The sequence below is a fragment of the Myotis myotis genome, unplaced genomic scaffold, assembly GCF_014108235.1.
Source record: "Myotis myotis isolate mMyoMyo1 unplaced genomic scaffold, mMyoMyo1.p scaffold_m19_p_3, whole genome shotgun sequence".
NCBI classification, from domain to species: Eukaryota; Metazoa; Chordata; class Mammalia; order Chiroptera; family Vespertilionidae; genus Myotis; species Myotis myotis.
In genome coordinates this window covers 194,132,166-194,155,609 of record NW_023416335.1, presented here as the reverse complement: position 1 = coordinate 194,155,609, position 23,444 = coordinate 194,132,166, and the positions used below count along the sequence as shown (strand labels likewise).

Sequence of the window (23,444 nt, the reverse complement as noted above, 5' to 3'; positions counted from 1 at the left end):
GCCTTGGACTCTTTCTGAGTCATTAAAACTGGACCAGGAACCTGCAGGGTATGATGTCCTTATTTACAGTTCAGGCGTTATCACAGCACTCAGGAGTAGCACGGGAGATGCCTAATAATATGGTGCTGTTCACTGTGGTTAGTCAGCAAGTTGTATGGTTACTCTGTGGCTCCTGCAGACTGTTAAATAACCTCTCTGCAACCTCTTTTTCTCTTTTTAAAGCCATCAACTGACTGGTCAGAAGGTCATTCCGTCTACCTATTATCTAGAGACTCATGTTAATGGTTTTCCCAAATGTGCACCTACAGGCCATGAGGGAAAGGCATAATGGTCTACATACCTCCCTGACCTAAATAGTAGTTAAAGGGATAAAATAAAGGCAATCTTGAGAATGAGCAGAGCTCCAGGTTTGGAGCTCTCTCTCTTCTTTCTTTCCTTCCATTCCTTTTCCTTTTCTTATTTTGTGAAAATTCTCATCACCCTGGGAAGGAATAAGCTATTGCTGAAGAGTTGGTGATCTGAACCATCTTTTGTAAAACTTTTAAAAGTTTCTGGTTTTGTGGTGTGTGTGTGTGTGTGTGTGTGTGTGTATGTTGTCTTTAAAAAAGTAATAATATCCATAATAAAAATAGTTATGCCCTGACCGGTTTGGCTCAGTGGATAGAGCATCAGCCTGCGGACTGAAAGGTCCCAGGTTCGATTCCAGTCAAGGGCATGTGCCTTGATTGCGGGCATATCCCCAGTGAGGGGTGTGCAGGAGGCAGCTGATCGATGTTTCTCTCTCATCGATGTTTCTGGCTCTCTATCCTTCTCCCTTCCTCTCTGTAAAAATTCAATAAAAAATATATTTTAAAAAAATAGTTATAAAAAACAACCATAGAGTAAATTATGAAGTCCCTTTCTTACCTCAGACTTTAGTCTCAGAGGCAATCATTGTTATAGGTTTCTTCTGAATCTTTCCAGAGCTATCTATTAGCATATCTGTATGGGTGTATATCTATATATATAAATATATATGTGTAGGTGTAGGTGTTCTTTTGTTTTGCTTTTTATGTAAATGAATGCACACTGCTCTGTGTCTTTAACCTAGCAATCTTTTTAACCTAGCAATATTTTTTAGAGTACACTCTATATCAACATGCATAGATCTACCTTAGTTTTTAGATTGCTGTTTTGTAATTCATTATATGGATGTGAACCAATTTATTTAACTAGTCTCCAATTAATGGCCAATGGTAGAATCTCCTTTTAGAACTTCTTTTTTTTGTAGTTAAAATTTAATAACTCTAAAATTACTTAAATAAAAGGGGTGCAAATATCTCAGTAGATTCTCTTCTCCTTTAAGGAATTTTGAATTCCATTTGTTTTGTAACTTGTTTTCAGAGTTGTCCTGCAATGATTTTATTTTAAAAGCCTCAGGGTACTGATCCTGATTGTGTTTTTAGTCAGTAGGGAATATAATAAACGTGTTTCTGGGGAGGGGAATGGTAATGGTATTTGTAAGAGTAGAGGACCTTGGAAGAGGAAACAGACATGCTTTTTTAAAATAATTTTTTTTCAATTACAGTTGACATACAATATTATATTAGTTTTAGGTGTACAACATAGTTATTAGCCATTTACATAACCCACGAAGTGATTGCCCAATATAAGTCTAGTATGCATCTAACACTATGCATAGTTATAACAGCATTATTGACTATATTCCCTAAGCTGTACTTTGCATCTCCCTGATTGTTTTTATAACTGGCTACTTGCATATCTTAATCCCTTCCCCTTTTTCACCCTGTCCCCAAACTGCTTCCCATCTGACAACCATCAAAATGTTCTCTGTATCTATGAGTTTGTTTCTGTTTTGTTTGTTCATTTATTTTGTTTTTTTCGATTCTATATATAAGTGAAATCATATGGTATTTGTCTTTCTCTTATTTCACTTAGCATGGCACCTTCTAGGTCCATCCATGTTGTCCCAAATGATAAGATTTCATTCTTTCTTATGGCTGAATAATATTCCATGGTATGTATGTACCACCTCTTCTTTATCCATTTGTTTATCAATGGACATTTAGATTGCTTCTATATCTTGGCTATTGTAAATAATGCTGCAATGAATATAGGGATGCATATGTCTTTTTGAATTAGTCTTTTGGGTTTCTTTGAGTATATACTCAGAAGTGGACTTCTACATCCATTTTTGCCTTTTGTTATAGTTTTTGTTTTAAAGTCTACTTTGTCTGATATCAGAATTGCTACCTCAGCTTTCTTTCATTTCCATTTTCATGGAATATCTTTTTCCATCCCTTTACTTTCAGTCTATGTGTGTCTTTTGATCTGAAGTGGGTCTTGTAGGCAGCATATGTATAGGTAATTGTTTTCTTATTCATTCAACCACCTATGTCCTTTGTCTAGAGCAGTGGTCGGCAAACTGCGGCTCGCGAGCCACATGCGGCTCTTTGGCCCCTTGAGTGTGGCTCATCCACAAAATACCGACTTCTGCGCATGGGCCACGAATTTTCAATCACACTGTACGTGTGCTCCCGCACGTGGTATTTTGTGGAAGAGCCACAATCAAGGGGCTACAGAACTGCATGTGGCTCACGAGCCACAGTTTGCCAACCACTGGTCTAGAGCATTTAATTCATTTACACTTAAAGTAATTATTGATTGGTATGTAACTATTGCCATTTTATTATTCATATTTTTGATCTTTAAAATTTTTTTGCTTCTTCTTAAAGAAGTCTCTTTAACATTTCGTTTAATATTGGTTTGGTGGTGATGAATTCCTTTAGCTTTTTGTTATCTGGGAAGCGCTTTATCTGATTTCAGATCCTAACTGATAGATTTGCTGGGTAGAGTAATCTTGGTTGTATGTTCTTGTTTTTCATTACTTTAAAAATTTCCTGCCAATCCCTTCTGGCCTGCAAAGTTGCTGCTGAGTAATCAGCTGACAATTTTATGGGAGCTCCCATGTAGGTAACTAACTACTTTCCTCTTGCTGCTTTTAAGATTCTCTCTTTGGCTTTTTAATTATGATGTGTCTTGCTGTGGGCCTCTTAGAGTTAACTTGTTTGGGACTCTGCGTCTCCTGGACTTTTATATGTCTACTAGGTATTTCCTTCGCTAAGTTAGGGAAGTTTGCTGTCATTTTTCAAATAGGTTTTCAATTCCTTGCTCTCTCTCTTCTCCTTCCAGTACCTCCATGGTGCAGATGTTGTACACTTGATGTTGTCCCAGAAACCTCTTAACTGTTCTCATTTTGTGTGTGTGTGCGCGCACGCGCGTGCACGTGTGTGTGTTTCTGCTGCTTTGTCTTCCAAATTGCTGATTTGATTCTCTGCTTCATCTAATCTATTGATACCCTATAATATATTCTTTTTTTTTTTTTAATCCTCACCAGAGGATATTTTTCCATTGATTTCTAGAGAGAGTGAAAGGAAGGGTAGAGGGGGAGAGAGAGAAAGAGAGAAACATGGGTGTGAGAGAGACACATTGATTGTTTGCCTCCCACCCCTGCCCCTATCAGGGCTGGGGAACTTGCAACCAAGGTGCGTGCCCTTGACTGGGAATTGAACAGTAACCTCCTGGTTCATAAGTTGACACTCTACTGTTGAGCAATGCCGGCTGGGCTGTAAAGAATTCTTTATTTCAGTTATTGTATTCTTCATTTCTGACTGGTCCTTTTTTATGATTTTTATCTCCATTTTTATGTTTCTGATGTCTTTGTTAAAGTTCTTGCAGAGTTCATTTACTCTTCCCATAAGTTCATTGAGCATTCTTATATCCAGTGTTTTGATTTCTGTATCTGGTAGATTGCCTATCTCCATTTTGTTCAGTTCTTTTTCTGGACTTTTGTTCTGTTTTTTCATTTAGTATGTTTTTCTTTCTTCTCATTTTGGCTGCCTCTCTGTGTTTGTTTCTATGCATCAGGTAGATCTGCTATGTCTTCCAGTCATGGCAAGGGGCCTTAAGTGTAGTAGGTGCCCTTTGGGGCCCAGTAGCACAGTATCCATGGTCACTCAAGCCAGATACTCCAGGTGTGTCCCCTGTGGGTTTTGTGTGCCCTCCTGTTGTACTTGAGCCTTGATTGTTGTTGGCACATCAGTGGGAGGGATGGACCCTCAGGCTGATTGCCTGTGAATACTGGAAGCAGGCCTGTTTTTCAAAATCCGTCATTAAAACCTGGTATTTCTTCCTGAGTCACCCAAAGCCAGTTTTTAAACAATCCTCCAGTTTATATTTCAGGGAAGCTGGACATTTTTCTGTGCATTTTTTTCTTTTCTTTCTCCTTTTCTTTCTTTCTTTTTTTTTTTCTGAAGCCATTGAACCCTGGCTTGATAGTTTTAAAGTCTTGATAGTTAACACCTCTAAAAGTCATGAACCAAAAATGAAAAACTAATTGTGTACATTTAAACGTTTTCATTTATTGATTTTAGAGAGAGAGGAAGGGAGAGTGAGAGAGAGAGAGAGAGAGAGAGAGAGAGAGAGAGAGAGAGAGAGAGAGAGAGGAGAGAGAAAGAAACATCACTTTGTTGTTCCACTTGTTTGCATTCACTGGTTAATTCTTGTATGCGCCCAGACTGGAGATTGAACCCACAATCTTGGCATATCGGAACAATGCTCTAACTAACTGAGCTACCTGGCCAGGGCCTAATTGTATACATTTTTTACTGCAAGTTTCTTTTTTAGTTTTTGTTTGTTTTAGTAACAAACTCCTGATGTGCTGTCCCTTATTTTACTGACTTTATTTATTTGTAGTCTGTGTTTATTAAAACATTTAACTCAAAATAGTTAATATGCTCATACATACATTAAGTTATAGATTTTTTAACCTTAAATTAAGGTAATAAATTCATTAATTTTAAAAATTAAAATAAAGTTTGTCTTTTAGGCATTCTCTCAAAAGAAGATTAAAAATTAACATATATCAAAAAACTAATGTTTCTTTGGGGGGAAGGATTTCTGCTATTGTAATAAGAGAAACAGCCATCCACAGCCTTTCATATTATTGAAGCAACAGGGTTTTTTTTTTAGTTAAAGCAGTTAGTAATGGGTAAGACCTATTAGATAATCAGTTTACCTCTCTTCACATAGCGGTCACACTTGTTGAACCTGATATTTATTCAGATCAGATAAGTTTGTTTCAAACTCTGTTATCTCTTTGCTTTTACATTCTGTCACGATAGCTTTGCACATACTTAAAATAATTGTGCCAGCTCCTATGTTTGGAAACCCTAAAATCATGACATGAATATATGAATTTTGCTTTATTATAGGGCAAAAATGGCACTATATGACTGTTTTACAAGTTGTGCACTGTTTCCTAAAAGAAATAGAGAGATAACTTACTCATTATTGTGGTAGTTCTCAAGAAAATCATCTGGCTCAGCAGTTGCGCATCGACCTATGAACTAGGAGGTCACAGTTTGATTCCTGGGCAGGGCACATACCCAGTGAAAGGCATGCAGGAGGCAGCATATATATGATTCTCTCTCATCATTGATGTTTCTATCTCTCCCTCTCCCTTCAATAAAAACATTTAAATACGTGTTAACCTTTTTTTTCTGGTAAAAATTGTGGAACAATTTTATATAGTTGGCATATAATAATATATGACATTAAATTTTTTTGCTAATTTTCATTCTTGAAGTTGTTAGTAGTAGTTTTTTCCACTCAATCTGTGATAAATATGAAAGCATCCAAAGGAAACAGATAAATCACCAAGCCATAATGAGGCAGCATTTGAAAAAGAATTATGACAACATCCTGAGCACGAGCTGGTTCTGTTCAGTTTGGGCTAGCAGTAGAAAGAAGAGGAAGAGAAAGATCATAGAAGTTCATATTTACGTGTTGTGACTTGGAAGTGAGAAAGAAGCTCCTGAAGGTGAGGGTATTGGAATGAACTTTTTTCAAGTTTGGGAGGAATTACATCTACATTTTTTATTTAAGGGGCTCAGATAAAAATCAGAGTCAAAAGAGGAAAAAGAAACTAGATTTGTCAACAACAGAGGACAGAATTCAGGACTTTTAAAGCTTTCTTCAGTTAACACTGCTTCTCCCTTTCTTTTCTCTGCCATCCTTGCCCTCTCACTTGCTGGAATTGTTCACTTAATGGAGGTTCACAAGGATGTTTTGTTGGTGATGCCTGGCTCAGCGTTGTGCAGGTTTTATGTTCCTGAAAACTCCTAAGGGAAATGGATTAAATAAGCATTTTTTAAAAGACAGTTCCCTCTAAAAGAGAAACCATCCTTGATGTGACATCTTACTTGAAATAGAAATTTGCTGTGCTTCCCAGTGGAGGATGTCCTGTCTATATATAAAAAAATAACATAAAAATAAGTAATTTTTAACATTTATTTCTTTAAAATTTTTTATTGATTTGAGAGAGAAAGGAGAGGGAGGGAAGAGAGAGAGAGCGCGTGAAAAATATCAATTTGTTGTTTCACTTATTTATGCATTGATCGGTTGTTTCTGGTATGTGCCCTGACTGGGGATTGAACCTGTAACCTTGGTGTATGAGGACATTGCTCCAAAATAAGTAATTTTTTAAAAAATGCAATGGAATACTTTAAAAAACACTGTTCTGAATTATTTTTTTTAAAAATAATATTTAGAAAGCAATGGAATTAAATAATTATCACTCCAAATCTAAAGATCCTTGGCATGTGAAATTGAAGGAATGTTCCCTAATCAGTGGGAATTTACTTCTGGCTTTACTTTTCTTTGTTTTTATTTCAGTGTACTTGAAAAACATTATTTTCTAGAAGCAAGAGTCCTTCCAGAAGCAAATCTGACTTGGAAAGGGTGGCCTGGGGAGGTAGTCTTGACTCTGTTGGTTGTTGTTGCAGCTTACTTTCCTTTTACTTCGATTATCAAATTATGATATAACTAGGCAGGAAAATGTGGAGGAAACACTATCCTGTTTCTTTAACCCCAGTGTAGACAGTGTTGGAAAGTTATCTTCCTGACAGTGGAAAGGAAATAAAAAGAATGGAAGAGCCCCAAACTCAACGACTGGCATTGGTAAAGAGTCCATATTTCATTATTAGAAATCTAAAATTATTTGGATGGAATGGAAAGCTGTTAGCAATATGTGGGAAAGTAAATTCATGAACAGTTTTCTCTGTTTAATCATGCAGAGATGAACATGTTAATGTGGATACTAGATGCCATCTTTCCTGATTTGCTGCTGAAGTCATTATCATTCCTTTAAAATAAGATCCCTGTTAACATATTTCTGTTTCAATTAATGTTACTCTCATTTTGCTGGTGAGTCTTCATGAAACCTTGAAGGCATACTGGAGTTTTTTCCCATCTCTTTACCCTAACCCTGATGATTTCTTACATTCAACCCTTCCTCTTGCTTCCTGATGTAGCCACCCTGGTTTAGGCTGCCTGCACTATTGAAACTGCCTACTAGATCTCCTTCCACTTAGTCTGTCTCTGAGCCTACCTTCCATTTCACCCCCACTTAGTTCATTGGCAGTGGGTTACAAGATTAATCTTCCTCCCTAAGCTTCAGAAATCATAAATGGTCTCTACTGTTTACCATCCAGGTATGTGGAAAGCTCCTTTAACTTCGACTTAAACTTTGAGATCCTCAAGGGGATTTCTCACCGATGCTAGTAAACAGGGATGTTTTCCCTTGGTAAGGTGGGGGGAGTGGAGAAAGGGCTGTGCTTACAAAGTCTGATTGACCGAAGAGATGTCATTCTCTTTCCTATTGGCGCTAATAAGTATATAGGTAGTGACATCCAGCTGGGAGATCTACTGGGAAATTTGAATCTTCATATTAAAGGCCTAGAAAATGAAGGTCTAAACTCTTCAGCTATTTTTCATGATCCTTGACAGCCTGGTACTTGTTATCTTCTCCAAGCATGTTTCTCATTAATTACCTATAGGAGTCTCCTGTTGCAGCCTAAGTGTCCTTTTTGTTTTCTAAATACAAATATTCCCACTTCTATACCATTGATTGTGATACCTAGGATGCTCTGTCTCCTTTAAACCATACACTCTTTCAGTATTCCCCCAAACATGTCTTTGTGATCACCACTACCATAAATACATACAGTCTGAACATTCCTGAATGTTTGATTGCTCTCTAATATCATTTTTGTCTAATCTGTAAAAATTGACAGAGAATCTATTTTGTATCAAGCAGTATGCTGGGGATTCAACTGTAACCAATTTTCTTATCCTTAGGAGTTTACATTTTAATGGTAGGAACCAAGTGCAGTTGAGTAAGATTGGATAGGACTCAGAGTCAAGAAAATGAATTTGGGTTAAGGAATAGTGATCAGGAAACGTTTCCTATAAGAAAGCAATTTTCAGAATTACAATCTCCAAACGTTTTATGCAGTATGTTTTGATTCATGCCATTTTAATATTTAAAGCTATTTTTTCTTTTTCTTAAATGTTAACCTTTGTAAACATTTATATCCCTATATAATAAAGAGGTAATATGCAAATTAATCCTCATGCCCTCACAAGATGGCTGCCTATGACCAGGCAGGCAGGGGGCGTTAGTGAGGTATGACCAAACAACTGAACAGACAGGCTGTGTGGGGCAACCAGGCCGGCAGGGGGTTAGTGAGGGATGACCAAACGACTGAACAGCAGGCTGCATGGGGCAACCAGGCCGGCAGGGGGTTAGTGAGGGACGACCAAATGACTGAACAGCAGGCTATGTGGGGTGACCAGGCTGGCAGGGGGGGCCATGAGGTGTGACCAGGCAGGCAGGGGTGGACAGTTGGGGGGCGACCAGACCAGCAGCAGAGGCAGTTAGGAGCGACCAGGCCAGCGGGGGGGGGGGGGGGGCAGTTGGGGGTGACCAGGCCGGCGGGGGAGGGCAGTTAGGGGTGACCTGGCCGGCAGCAGGGGGCAGTGAGGGGCGATCAGGCTGGCAGGGGGGTCAGTTAGGGGTGACCAGGCAGGCAGGCGGGTGAGCGATTAGGAGCCAGCGGTCCAGGATTGTGAGAGGGATGTCTGAGGGATCCTGGATTGGAGAGGGTGCAGGCTGGGCTGAGGGGACTTCCCTCCCCACCCCCTTCCTGTGCACTAATTTCATGTACTGGGCCTCTAGTCTTCTTAATAATAGCTTTTCAAGAAAACCTCTCAGCTCCCCTTTTAGACAAAATAAACATAATTTCCTCAAGGGTGCCATAGCTCTATAACTGATTATTTGAAATTTTTATACTGTGGAGTTTAAAGGAACACACAGATAGGCTGATCCAAAAAAACAAATTACTCAGATTTTGTTACAACCCGGATTCTGACTCAGTGAGGGTGGGGCAGGACCTGAGGTTTAATATTTCTAATGCTAAAGCTGCTCATAGATTGAATATGTCCTTACTGACAGGGTTTTAGAGACTGTTAAGGGGCAATGAATTAAGATAAAAACAAGTAAAGCTTTATGTTTCTTCTATTAATATAGATGGATCCTGCAGTCTGTAGATTCTGTTAACTCTCATTTATTCTCATTAATCTAAGTCAACTAATTGCCCAGCTGTGGTGGGCTCATCTCCCCACACCCAGAGACAGTGCATCTTGCCAGTGATCTGACCCGAAAGCTTCCGTTCTTCACCCCTACCACTCCCCAGGGAATGTGTCTCCTTCATGTCATAGGCAGCTATGATAAGGTGTGCTCCCACCTAATTGAGGCTGATATGAATCCCTAGGCCCTCCAGGCACTGAGTAATCTTTGGCAGAGGGAAGTGTTCCTTTTGGCATTCTGCCTCCATCCAACTGGTTTGTGTAACAGTTGGGCTCCAGGAATGGCATCTGAGGCAAGTCTGTATCCTACAAAAACTGGCAGAAAAAATTCATCATGCGCTTTTAAGATTCTCGTCAGAAATGCTCATAACTTGTGGGAGCCTTGGCTATTGAGTGACCTGCCCATGACCTTCTAAAAGAGCATGCCAGGATGAAATGCAACTCTTTATTCTGCCTGAATGTTTCCCCGATGATTTTCTGTGGGTGATTTTTTGAGGCTCTTTTTTTTTTTTTTTTTTGCTTTCTGTAGTCTGCAGATATTCTTGTAGACTACAAACAGGAAAGCAGTTCCTACAGGTTTGTTCCTGAGTCTTTATAAGCAAAGCTAAAAAGTATTATTTCTGTTATCTTCCTGGGGAACTTTGCTATGGAATTCCCCCCACCTATCAGATAGCAACAATGGCTTTTAGATTCAAGAGAGCTGTCTCAATACAAAGTGGGAAATGATGATGTCAGGTTGGTGAGGAGGCGTTGTTAAGTGGCCTGGTATAGTGGTTTATTGCCTAGGGGCCCTGCACCCCCAGAGTGTCTGAATCTGCAGACCTGGAGCACAGCCGGAGAATTTATAACATCCTCTTTCTTTCCCATGTCTTATGATGTGGTTACATAAAAGGCGATTGGTTATAATCAGGGAAGTGGGCATGTGTTTACATTAGCACATGCATTGTTGATTGTGATGGCCACCATTACCTCCCAATCCTTGTAGGTTTATTAGCTAAACAAAAAAAAAGAGACCTATGGAAGTATCACCCCTTCTAATGTTCCTTTGTGGTAACCCAGCTCATGAGCTGTAAGACCTCTTGGTTTGTACTAGTAGAGACCTGATCTTCTAGACTAGAGTAAGGATGTATTGAATCATAGGATGGGTCAGTTGGGAAACTTGTTTCTTTTTCACCTCTGATCATGAAAATACATGTTTTCCAAGATGATTATTTAAAAATAAAAATGAATGTGTTTTCTTTTAATATGTTTTTTTGATGACTGGGATGGGGAAAGGGAAGGGGAAGTTTGATTGATCTGGCTATTTCCATCTCTCGAAACCCCTTAGATGTACCTTGTTTATATCACGTGAATAAGATGGTTGATTTTGTTTGGTTTTGGCAGTAGTCCTTGTTTTTGAAGGTGACCAATGTTACACTTTCTATTGAAACAGTTGTGAAGCATCCCAGGAGGTACACAGTGATGTGGACCTTGGTCTTGGTGACCTTCCTTCAGATGAAGAGGAAGTCATCAACAGTTCTGATGAAGATGATGTCAGCTCTGGTTCTAGCAAAGGGGAGCCTGACCTGCTGGAAGATAAACAGGTAGAGGTTGGTCTTTAATTGTGTCTACTGTTGTGTTTGTTGATCTCTCATGACACTCAGAAATAATATTTATCAGTGTGATAGACACAAAGTCCCTAGTTTTCTTGAAATGTATAAAACATTTTTCTAATTTAAATTTAATTTCTTCTAGAATAGCCCACATAACATCTGGTTGTGAAAATCGGCAGGGATTTCTGTCTGTCCTGGTGAGACAGAAAGTTGCTGGAAATCCAGGCGTCCTCTTAAAGGGCCCGCATGCAAACTCTGGTCATAGGCACTCACATTGGACTCTGGTGTTGGGACAGTGACTCAGGGGTCACCAGAGACACACAAGGAGAAACTGAGCTGTGTGTTTTCAGGGTGAGTGCTGGAGAGATGGCTGCCATTGTCCCTTTATTCAGGCATCATCTTTCCTGTGTTGATCACTCCCCCCAGACAAATCTGAACCAGCTTTAGTCTGGTATCCTAATTATGCCCCAATTAATTAATTATTTGCTTAGATTTAGTGGGACAAACGAAGGAGACCAGGGGTCAGCAATAACGGCCTATCCCCTGGTACTTCAATGTCTAGACAGTTGAGCCAAACCGGAACATATGAACACACAAGACAGAATTAGTATGCAATCACACAAGGTTTATTTACCTATTCCTAGTGGGCCCTAGGCTCCAGCAAAGGCCACCCGTCGATGCACACCGAAAGACGGACGATGAAGACGGAGACAGACAGGCGGCCGCAGTTGGTTCAGGCTCGCGCAGCAGAGCAGTCAGTCAGGGGCTTGTCTCACGGAGCAACGTGGAGTCCTCCTCTCATCAGGCAGGAGACATGGACTGAAGAAAATCTGGTGCTTATATAGCCAGTAGTAAACAATTTGTGTCTTATCAGTGTGGGCCAGACGGTGTGCGTTATGCTAGGAGCAGGGTGTTTGCATTTTAAGGGCTTAGGGCATTCACATCAAGATAGTAGGGCGTTCACCACATTTTGGAAGTTACAGAGTATTGGGGTCTCCACACAGCAAACATTTCACACAATCATTTCCACACATTAGAGGGGTTTCCTTATGACTACAACATTATTATAACAGTCTGGTGAACTTCACTAGCTCTATTGAGGACTACCCAAGACCCCGTCCCACCTAACTCATGCATGGCCCCAGGCTCTTTCCTTGGCAACTAGCCTGGGAATTCTGGTCAAGCTGGTGTGGGGGATGCATGCCAGAGACATATAGGAAGCAACTGAGTTATGTCACTTCAGGGCAGGGCTGGAGGGAAGGCTACCATTGTCTCTGTATTGAGCCATTTTCCATGCTGCCAAACTGGATTGTGGATTAGCCTGGTGAATTCTACTAGCTCCATCCTGAGGCTCCCTGAGGCCCTGGCTTCAGTGTACCCTGAGGCTTTCATTGAGTACCAAATATGAATCTGGTACCAAATATGAATCTATCAACCTGGTAAAACACTGTTCACTAACCCTTGTGACTCCCTGAGGCTCTGCCTCACCAGCTCTTGTACTGACTGAGGTTTTTTACAGTGGCTGAGCTTTAATAGGAAGCCAGCAGCATGTCTCAAGTTGCTTTGGGCCTTTTATTTACTGCCACAAGCCCAGTACAGGTGGCTGCTGGACTTGAATCACAGCATGGCCTCTCTCACACATGCATCTGGAACCGGCACAGGTAGCCTCCAACTGCAGATTGCTTTGTAGCTCCTAATAGGTAGTTCTGGGCTGGTCACAGTCAGTGTCTGACACTGACCTGTACCAGAGTCCCCCGGAGGCTATAGAACCAACATACCCAGTGAACGGCATCAGACCACAACAGGGCACCACCACCCAATTAGTTTCAGAAGAGGCACACCCAAAGGGTAATATTGCCAGGCATCCAAACCCACTGGGGTGAATCCCACTGTATGGGGTCAGCCCCCACAGAGCAGCTTGTAAGCTATGGTTGTGTCCAGTACTTACAGACACAACCTGAGAGTCAATTTCACCCACTGATGTCCCAACAGCAATGAAGTCTCAACTACAACACGAGTGTACGCACAACCCACACAAGGGACACTCCTGGAACACACGGCTCAGGTAATCTGGGAGATTACTCCACTGGACCCCACAGGACACCTACTACATAAGACCACCCTACCAAGCCTGGGAGGTGCAAAAGATCTATCTAATACATAGAAACAAACAAAGAGAGGCAGCGAAATGGTGAAGCAAAGAAGCATTTCCCAAATGAAAGAACAGGAATCTCCCAGGAAAGAACTAAATGAAATGGAGGCAAGCAGTCTACCAGATACACAGTTAAAAACACTGGTTATAAGGATGTTCAGGGAACTTAGTGAGAATGTCAACAAAGAGATAGTAAGCATAAAAAAGACATAGAAACCATAAAATGGATATTTTTGAACATTTCATCCCAGAAATGAAGAATACAATAACTGAAATGAAGAAGAATACATTAGAGGGAGCACATAATAGATTAGGAGAAGCAGAAGATCGATTCTGCGATTTGGAAGATAAAGTGGCAGAAAAACACCTATTCAGACCAGGAAAAGAAAAAATAACTTTAAAAAATGTAGATAGTTTAAGGGACCTCTGGGATAACATCAGCACACAAATATTTGCATCAAAGAGGTACCAGAGGAGAAGAGAGAGAGCAAATGATTGAGAACCTACCTATTTGAAAAACTAAGGACTGAAAATTTCCCTAACCTGGGGAAGGAAGTAAACATACTTGTCCTGGAAACACAGAGAGTCCCAATCAAGATGAACCCAAAGAGGCACACGCAAAGACACATCATAATTAAAATGGCAAAGGTTAAAGACAGAGAGAATCTTAAAAGGAGCAAGAGAAAGACAGTTAACTACAAGGGAGCTCCTATAAGATTGTCAGCTGATTTCTAACAGAAACTTTTTAGGCCAGAGGGCTTGACACAAAATATTTAAAGTGATAAAGAGTGATAAAAGACCTAGAACCAAGACTACTGTACCCAGTGAGGGTATGAATTAAAATTGAAGGAGAGATCTTCTGCCCTAATTCTCCCCAGGGTTCTGGTCTATAGATCACTCACAAGGATCATTCAAAATGAAAAAAAAAAAAAAAAAGTGATGTTAAAATTGAAGTAGAGCACTGTTTATACCTGGTGTTCTCTAAAGCTAGATGGCAGCCAAGCACCCCCTCTCTGAAGAGTGGAGGGTTGCTATTGATCACGTGACATCTATGAGCTGCACATCAATGATGCTTATTTATCTGTGGGCTGTTAACTACATTGAAGGCCCAGGAGAACCTCATTTTGCCGCATTCCTTGAAAACCAAGCTGAGGTGAAGAGGGAACATGGAAAGCGATTCCTAAGATATCTAAGAGGATGTGAGAGTAAAATCTGCCTTCCGGTGATTAAGAGTCCTGAGATAGATAACTGGGAAACCAGCATTCAAGCTCTAGAGTCTGCTCTGGAGTTGGAGAACCAGTTAACCAAGCTCCTGCTAGACCTGAAGACCATAGCTTCTGCCAACAATGAATCTGTTGTCTTAAGTTTCATGGAAACATACCTGGATAAACAGAGGAACAACACAAATAACTGGAACGCCAGTGTATATATCATAAGGAATTAGAAAAGCAGGCCCAGGAGGAGGAAGACTCATTTAAAAAGCCTGCTGAAGTGTTAGGTAAACAGACCTAACATCTGAAGGCAACAAAGCAAGTCTTCCCATTGTAGTAGGTGCCAAAATCAGCTCCTTAAGAATCTTAACCTTCTCCGTTTGACAGAAAACGGCTACCCTTCATTGGTGTGTGTACAAATAAATCTGTTTTTGCATTATAAAAAAAAAATTGAAGTAGAGATAGTTTCCCAGACAAGTAACATCTAGAGGAGTTCATCACAACCAAATTAATATTAAGGACTTCTTTAAAAAAAAAGGGGGGGGGGAGGAACATAAATATAAATAATAAATAACAATAACTACATACCCATCAATAATCATTTTAAATGTAAATGAATTAAATGCTCCAATCAAAAGACATAGGGTGGTCAGAAATCATAGGAAAGTCACCATTTCAGTAAAAACGCCCATAACAATAAAAAATAAATAAAACTGCCAAAACCTGTTCGGCTCAGTGGATAGAGTGTCGGTCTGCGGACTGAGGGGTCCCAGGTTCGATTCCGGTCAGGGGCATGTACCTTGGTTGCAGGCATATCCCCAGTAGGAGATGTGCAGGAGGCAGCTGATCGCTGTTTCTCTCTCATCGATGTTTCTAACTCTCTATCTCTCTCCCTTCCTCTCTGTAAAAAATCAATAAAATATATTTTAAAAAATAAATAAATAAATAAATAAAACTTTTAAAAAAACATAGGGTGGCTGAATAGATAAGAAAATAAGATCCATACATATGCTGCCTACAAGAGACCCACTACAGATCCTAAGATACACATAGACTGAAAGTAAAGGGATGGAAAAAGATATTTCGTGCAAATGGGAAAGAAAAAAAGGCTGGGGTAGCAATATTTATATCACATAAAATAGACTTTAAAACAAAAATTATAAGAGAGACAAAGGGGGCCATTACATAATGATAAAGGGATCAATCCAATAAGAGTATATAACTCTTGAAAACCATTATGCAGCCAATATAGAAACACCTAACTATATAAAGGAAATATTGATGGACATAGAGGGAAAGATTGACAGTAATGTAGTCATGGTAGGGGACTTTAATACATCATTGACATCAATGGATAGATCTTCCAGACTGAAAATTAATAAGGAAACTGGCCTTAAATATGACACATTAGACTAGATGGATTCAATTGATATTTTTGAGCATTTCACCCCAGAGCAGCAGAACATACATTCTTTTCAAGTGCACATGGGCAAATTAACCTATTATAGGCTGAAGCATCCTATTTTATGAAGATGAGAATTATTCTTATAGAATTGTGAGGACTAAATGATTTGATGTATGTAAAAGTCTTAGAACACTGTCCAGTACATAGTTAGAACTCAATGATTGTTTATTTTTGTGCTGTAAAGTATTGAATCATGGAGTTGGGAGTAACCACTAGAAATTACTTAACCTGAGGCAGGTGAATTTGTAAGACACCTAAGACAGATGAATAACTGTTCTTAATCCCTACTGCATTGCTCAGCAGTGTGGGATTTACTTTGACTATCAAGTAATTCCTCCTCTGTTTTATTGGTATCTGTCTTGCTCTAATTTAAAAGATAATTTTTCTTGTAGATTCTTCGCAGATATAGGTTCAACAAATATTTAAATATATACAAAGTCCTAGATACTGTTAGTATGTTCTATAGACATAAAGCAGAGCCCATGGTCCCTTCTCTTGAAGAGCTTACATACTAATGGGGCAAGAGGGACCAAAAATGCATGAACAGTAAGAACTTCAGACTATTTCATGCTCTGAAAGGTATAAACAGAGTGATGTGCTAGAAACTGAGGAGGCTACTTAGGGTAAAAGCCTTTAATAACGTGACATTTGACTGAGATTTAATGGCAGGAGTCAAAGCCTGCAGAGTTTGGGGCAGAGTTTTCAAAGATTCTTCCTCTCTAAGGAGTGTAATTACATCAACCTTTACTCTTTTTAATACACTGCAAATTCTTTCTTTCCCTAACAAATACTGTTTTTATTTTATTTTATTTTTATTTTATCATTTTGTTTATTTGTTTCTCTTGGTCAAATCAAACATTTCCCAATTTCTCCCCCTACTTAAAGTACAGTGACCAAAATTGGTTTCCACATTCTACTAGGGATCTCACCGATACCTGATAAAAAGGAAGGATTAATCTCTAACCTTTTTGTGTTATGCATCTTCCCAGTACATCCTGTCATAACATTGCCTGTTTGACTTTTGTTTTGTGGTCATTGGAGATTTCCAGGGTTCCTTACTCTATAATCATGCCTGCCTATCCCTTCCCTTCCTTTATTACTGTGTTTTTGTCTTTAGTTGTGCCACATGCATTATTTCTGTTAAATCTTTTTCTGTTTTTAACATGATATTATTTCTTCAGTTAATCGTGGACATTTAATACTTTTTCACCTGATGCTAGCGAATTAATAATTTCCTTCCTGTAGAATCGTCAACCACTCTGATGAGCCTACTGTCTGTCTCTTCATCTGAGACAGCAATAGCCATAATAAAATAGACTAACTCTTCCTTTCTAGGCAGTTATTGATCCACCTAAGCATAGCCTGGTGAATGGTTTTCTTTTAAGTAATTTGCTTTCACAGTGGTTTAGAAGAACATAGTCTTTGGAGCCAGATTGCCTGGGTTTTTATCACTTCCCAGCTCTGTGTTCTTCAGCAATTTACTTAACTTTTGTGTCTTCTTTTTCCTTATCTGTAACGAGAGGAGGGAATAGGATGGGCACTTGTCCTTATTTTCTAATATTTTTGTGATGATTACATGATTATACACATTTTAAAACAGTGTCTGAAACAAAGTGAATGCTCAGTAGATTTTAGCTATTATTATAGGCTTATATGAAAATAAGCAAAAAGGTATCTGAAATCAAGCTTTATATAACCAATTAAATGTATATTGGATAAATATGCCCAATAAATGTATATCCAATATACTCAATAAATATATATTATTTCAAAGTTACCTTTTCTTATCTTGGATCAGTAAATCTGAAACATGTTTACATGAAAGGCAGTATTGTGTTCTGATAGAAAAACATGAAATTTGGCAGTCCTAGCTCTGCCACTTACCAGCTGTATGAGCTTGGTCAAATAATTTTTAAAGGTCAGTTAGTTTATTTACGTCAATATAATTTCACAATGGTTTTCAGGTGACAGAAAAATTTATGTAATATAAAAGGTCAAAATGTATAATTAAACAAGTCAAGGTGTAATAAACAGTACTGGAATTACGGATAACCACATGCAGAAGAATGAAATTAGACCCTTTCCTCTCACCATACACAAAAATTAACTCAAAATGGATCATAATAGACCTCAATGTCAGAGCTGAAAGTATAAAACTCTTAGAAGAAACAATAGAAGAAAATATAGTAATAACTCTTCATGCCCTTATGTTAGGCCAAGGCTTCTTAGCTGTAATAAAAGTATAAGTGATAAGAGGAAAGCATAGATAAATTGGACTTTATCAAAATTAAAAGCTTTGGTGGGTTCTAGTCAGTTGCTCAATGGTTAGAGTGTCGGCCTAAGGACTGAAGGACAGTGGGTTCGATTCTGGTCAAGGACAGGTTACCTCAGTTGCAAGCTTGATCCTGAGCGCTGGTTGGGGCTCATGCGGGAGACAGCAACTGATGTGTCTCTCTCACACAGATGTTTCTCTCTTTATCTCTCTCACCCCACCTCCGCTCTTTCTAAAAATCAGTGGAGAAAGTATTTTTGTGTGAGGATTAAAAAAACAAACCAAAAATATCTTTGATGCTGTACACAGTACCATCAAGAAAATGAAAAGTCAACCCACAGAATATGAGAAAGTACAGGGTGGGGCAAAAGTAAGTTTATAATTGTGAATATGCAAAACACAGAGTTTATTCTTGTATTATTTTTAAATTAATTTTTATATTATTTTCCATGCGAACAACTTGTAAACCTACTTTTACCATACCCTACATATCATATCATTAGTAAATATCTCTGGTAAAGTAATTGTATACAGAATATATAAAGAACTCTTAGAACTCCACAATAAAAAAAAAAAAAAAAAAAAGACCCAATTTAATGGGCTAAGAATCTGAATAGACATTTCTCCAAAGAAGATATACAGATGGCCATAATAAGATGCTCAACTTCCTTAGCCATCTAGGATTTTAGCCAATGCTAGGCAAAACTTCAGTGAGCTACCACTTCACATCTGTTAGGATGATTATAAAATTAAAAAGGCAATAACAAATGTTGGTGAGGGTGTGGAGAAATTGGAACCCTTGTACCTAGTTGGTAACAATGTCAAATAGTACAGCCACTTTGGAAAACAGTCTAGCAGTTCCTCAAAAGGTTACATATACAGTTACCATGTAACCCAGCAATTCTGCTCCTGAATGTATTCTCATGACAAATGAAAACATATGCCCACACAAAAGCTTGTGCAGGAATGTTCATAGGAGCATTATTCATGAAAGCTCAAAAGTGGAAAGAATTCAAGTGTTCATCTACTGATAAATGGAGACATCAAACTGATGAATGGAATATTATTCAGCAATTAAAAATGTGCTGATACATGCTACAACATATATGAACCTTAAAAACAGGCTAAGTGAAAGAAGTCATTCACAAAAGATCACATGTTATATTATTCCATCTATATGAAATGTCCAGAATAGGCATATCCATAGGGACAGAAAGTACATTAGTGATTGCCAGTGGTTGTTTCAAAGGGGGATCTATTCATTATTCTTCATTATGGTTGGAATATTAACCACTGTTCACCTTTCCCGCATATTGATTTCTCTGCCTCTTTCCTTTTCACATTTTCTTGCAACAGCTCATAAAATACATATCTTCCTGAAGAGAAGGGTGAAAACCTAAGAGAACTTTGTCCTTTAGAGGTTAGTCCTGGTGTCACCTCATTTTTGGCATACCTTAATGATGTAGACATGCTGCTCAGGCAGGTCTCTCTGGTTGTTTTTTGATTTTTGTTTCTTTAGTAGAACTCTTTAGTAGAATCTTTTCCTGAATTACCCACCGCTACCTGATTATACTCTTTTTAGCAGAGGCCTTTTAAAAATTCTATTAAAAAGTAATGGACAAATTTCACCAAACTTTATTTGCAGTGAACAATATGAAAAGAGAGAACACATTTCAGAATTTGCAAAGCTGGGCTATTATCAAGAGATAGGAACATAAAAACTCGTTTTCAGATCAAAGGCTGTTCAGGAATTTGTATGACTTATTTTATGACCTTGACAAAATAATTTCGTTTGTGGCTAATGTTTCAACTTCCACAGCAGTGCACTTCTTCTGGGAGATGGAGTTATTGCATAGGCAATGTGTTTTGAAATGCAATGTAGTTTGAGTGAGGGCTTTCATTAACTGAAAAGTTGAGATGCCAAATATGGCTTCTCTTGAGGCGTTTTTTTTTGTTTTTTTTTTCAGTGGGATGTATTTCTCCATCATTGTTTGAGTTGGGTCAGAATCAGCATTGTTCTTACAAGTTGGAGATAGTATAGAGCTTTTTTATTTTGGTTTGTTTTATCTGTCTTTGTCTTCTTTGAAAAGGATTATTTTCCATTGAATCATTTTCCAATAGTTACTATCTTTTTAGCTCTGTAGTTTTCCTACTTCAAAAGGTAAAATAGATAATAGAATGCATAGACTTGTAGAATTTTAGAATTACAAATCTAATCCAACCCCCTATATTTTTACACGCTTGAATTTACGTTTTCGGAGTGCAATCATAAAGAATGAGTTGGGCCGAAACCGGTTTGGCTCAGTGGATAGAGCGTCGGCCTGCAGACTCAAGGGTCCCAGGTTCGATTCCGGTCAAGGGCATGTACCTGGGTTGTGGGCACATCCCCAGTGGGAGATGTCCAGGAGGCAGCTGATCGATGTTTCTCTCTCATCGATGTTTCTGGCTCTCTATCTCTCTCCCTTCCTCTCTGTAAAAAATCAATAAAATATTAAAAAAAAAAAAAAGAATGAGTTGGGATTTGACTGCCTGAAATATTTGTGGAGAGGGGGAGGTGAGGAAAGGGGAAGGAAAGGTATAAAGGGATGGACTTGTAGGGACAGAGCACACTTGGAGTTGCACGGTGGTTCCAATTTGGCTGGAGTTTAGAGAACACAGTGTGGAGGGGTAGCAATGAGACTAGTGAAGATAACTAGACACGTTGTGATGTGTCTTATGTGCATGGCAGAAGAAAAGTTGGTCTTTGTTGCCCATAGGTGATAGGGAGCTGTTGATATGGTTTGACCTGAGAACTAATATGATTATATTTGCATTTTAGAACTATTGCTCTGGTGGCAGTGTAGAGAGTAGATTGCAGTGGAGTAAATCTAGAGCCAAGGAAACCACTTAGGTGACTGTGTAGGCAATAAATAAGGAGGCAGTATTGTGGGAGAGGAAATGACCAATTATGTTTTAAAGATATATTCAGAAGAACAGGTTGACAGAACTTGACGGTTCAGTTGTAGTCATAGAAGGTGGAGGAGTCCAGGTTTCTGGCTTTGATGAGTCTGTAATATCTAGCATGCAGGTACTTAATGGCTAATTTAAAAAGTGACTGTAGGTCACCAGACACTTCATTCTTTGTGAATCTTTTCCTGAATTACACTGCTGTCTGATTATGCTCTTTCTCTTCTTCAAGATGTCAGCATGGCTGAAACCGGTTTGGCTCAGTGGATAGAGCATCGGCCTGCGGACTGAGGGGTCCCGGGTTTGATTCCAGTCAGGGGCATGTGCCTGGGTTGTGGGCATATCCCCAGTGGGAGATGTGCAGGAGGCGGCTGATCGATGTTTCTCTCTCATCGATGTTTCTGGCTCTCTATCTCTCTCCCTTCCTCTCTGTAGAAAATCAATAAAATATATTTAAAAAAAAAAAAAAAAGATGTCAGCATGGCCCTAGCTGGTTTGGCTCAGTGGATAGAGCGTCAGCTTGTGAACTGAAGGGTTCGATTCTGGTCAAGGGCACATGCCCAAGGTGTGGGCTCGATCCCCAGTGTGGGGCCTGCAGGAGGCAGCCGGTCAATGATTCTCATTCTCTCTCTCTCTCTCTCTCTCTCTCTCTCTCTCTCTCTCTCTCTCTCTCTCTCTTCCTTCATCTCTGAAATCAATAAAAATATATTAAAAAAACAAAAACAAAAGATGTCAGTATGTTTCAGTGTTGTCCTTATAATAGTTATTGTATATTTGGTTTGCTCCCATTAGTCACTACTTGAAGGCTAGGGCTATTTCTTATCTTTCATTCCCTCTTCTAACACCCACTTTCGTGCCCCATCTCAGACCTACAGAATGAGAATTTGCAAGTTACCTGGGAATCTGACATTTAAGCACTGCCTGGTTCTAATGATCACTCATGTTTTCAGACTTAGCTGTAGAGCAATGAATCAACTGACAGTGGAGCTGTTTTCTCCTGCTAATCTTGCTATCAAATGATAGTTACTAAGTTCAGATTTTAAAATGATGTAGAAAAGATGGTCCTGACTCCTACCTCTTATAAATTATCTCAGGATAACAAGGAAGACAAGAAATATAAATTCTGCCTTTAGTGATATTAGGAGACAGCTAAAACCCCAAATCATAATACATGACCAAGGGCTACCATAACCACCAGCAATGTATAAAAGGTTCTAGTTTCTTCACATCTTCACCAATAGTGGCTTTACTTCTGATTTTTTATTATCGCCATTCTGTGGGTGTGAGTGCTGTCTTGATGTGGCTTTAATTTGTATTTCCCTGATGACTAATTATGTTGAACATCTTTTCATATACTTATTGGTTATTGTTACATCTTCTTTAGTGAAATGTCTATTCATATATTTTACTCATTTTTAACTGAGTTGTATTAAGCTTTTTATGTTTCTGGATACAGAATCATGATTTGCAAATATCTCCTCCTTACCTGTGGCTTATGTTTTATTTTATTTACTAGAGGTCCAATGCATGAAATTCGTGCAAGAGTAGGCCTTCCTTCCCCCGGCTGCCGGCACCAGCTTCCCTCTGGCACCCGAGACCCGGGCTTCCCTTCCTCCCGGCTTCGTCCGGAAGGTTTTCCAGAAGGATGTCTAGTCTAATTAGCATATTACACTTTTATTGTTATAGACTAGTAGCCCTGTGCACAAAAATTTGTGCACTCGGGGGTGAGGGTGAGGAGTGGGGCCAGACCCCTCAGCCCAACTTGCACCCTCTGTCATGTTCCGGGACCCCGGCCACTCCAGGCCTAGGCACAGGCCTATAGGCTTGGGCATCCTGGCTCCCGAGGCCCCAGTTTATCAAGAGAACAAAGTCAGCGTTAGTTACAGCCCTCACAGAACCCAGTACAATGCATCTGTGCATACAACTGCCTCGTTCATGTGCCTGCTTCACCCTACTGAATTACTAACATCTTGAAGACATAGCTCTGTCTTATCCTGCTTCAACTTCAGTGCCTGGCCCGGTGCTATGGACCTGAGAGGGTTTGCTGAGTGAGTGAATAATGAGTGAGTGAATGAGTGAATGAATGAGCGAGTAAGTGAATGAGCAAGCAGCTAAGGGGTGGGAACTTCTGCCTCGTTGCCACGGCAACATGGCAGAAGTTCTGGCCCCACTCCTGGCTCCCTGAAGCCCACCCTGGGAAAGTTCCCGCCCTGCTCCCAGCAGCCTGGCGCCCCTCTCCTGGCTGCATACTGAATTACTAACATCTTGAGGACATAGCTCTGTCTTATCCTGCTTCAACTTCAGTGCCTGGCCCAGT

The 23,444-nt window shown here is 39.5% G+C and overlaps 1 protein-coding gene and 1 pseudogene across 4 annotated transcripts in view; both read left to right on the top strand.

The window, feature by feature from the left end:
• The window catches only part of FGD6 (FYVE, RhoGEF and PH domain containing 6), a 131,412-nt gene that overhangs the window by 34,140 nt on the left and 73,828 nt on the right, over positions 1 to 23,444 (top strand). For all 4 annotated transcript variants that reach the window (XR_004965884.1, XR_004965885.1, XM_036298105.1 and 1 more), the window contains exon 4: positions 10,922 to 11,078. Coding sequence is in view for 2 of the 4 variants with exons in the window: in XM_036298105.1 (XP_036153998.1) it covers positions 10,922 to 11,078 (157 nt within the window). In the remaining 2 variants the exon portion in view is untranslated. The remainder of the gene's footprint in view (positions 1 to 10,921; positions 11,079 to 23,444) is intronic.
• Positions 11,087 to 15,189, top strand: LOC118650155 (annotated as a pseudogene).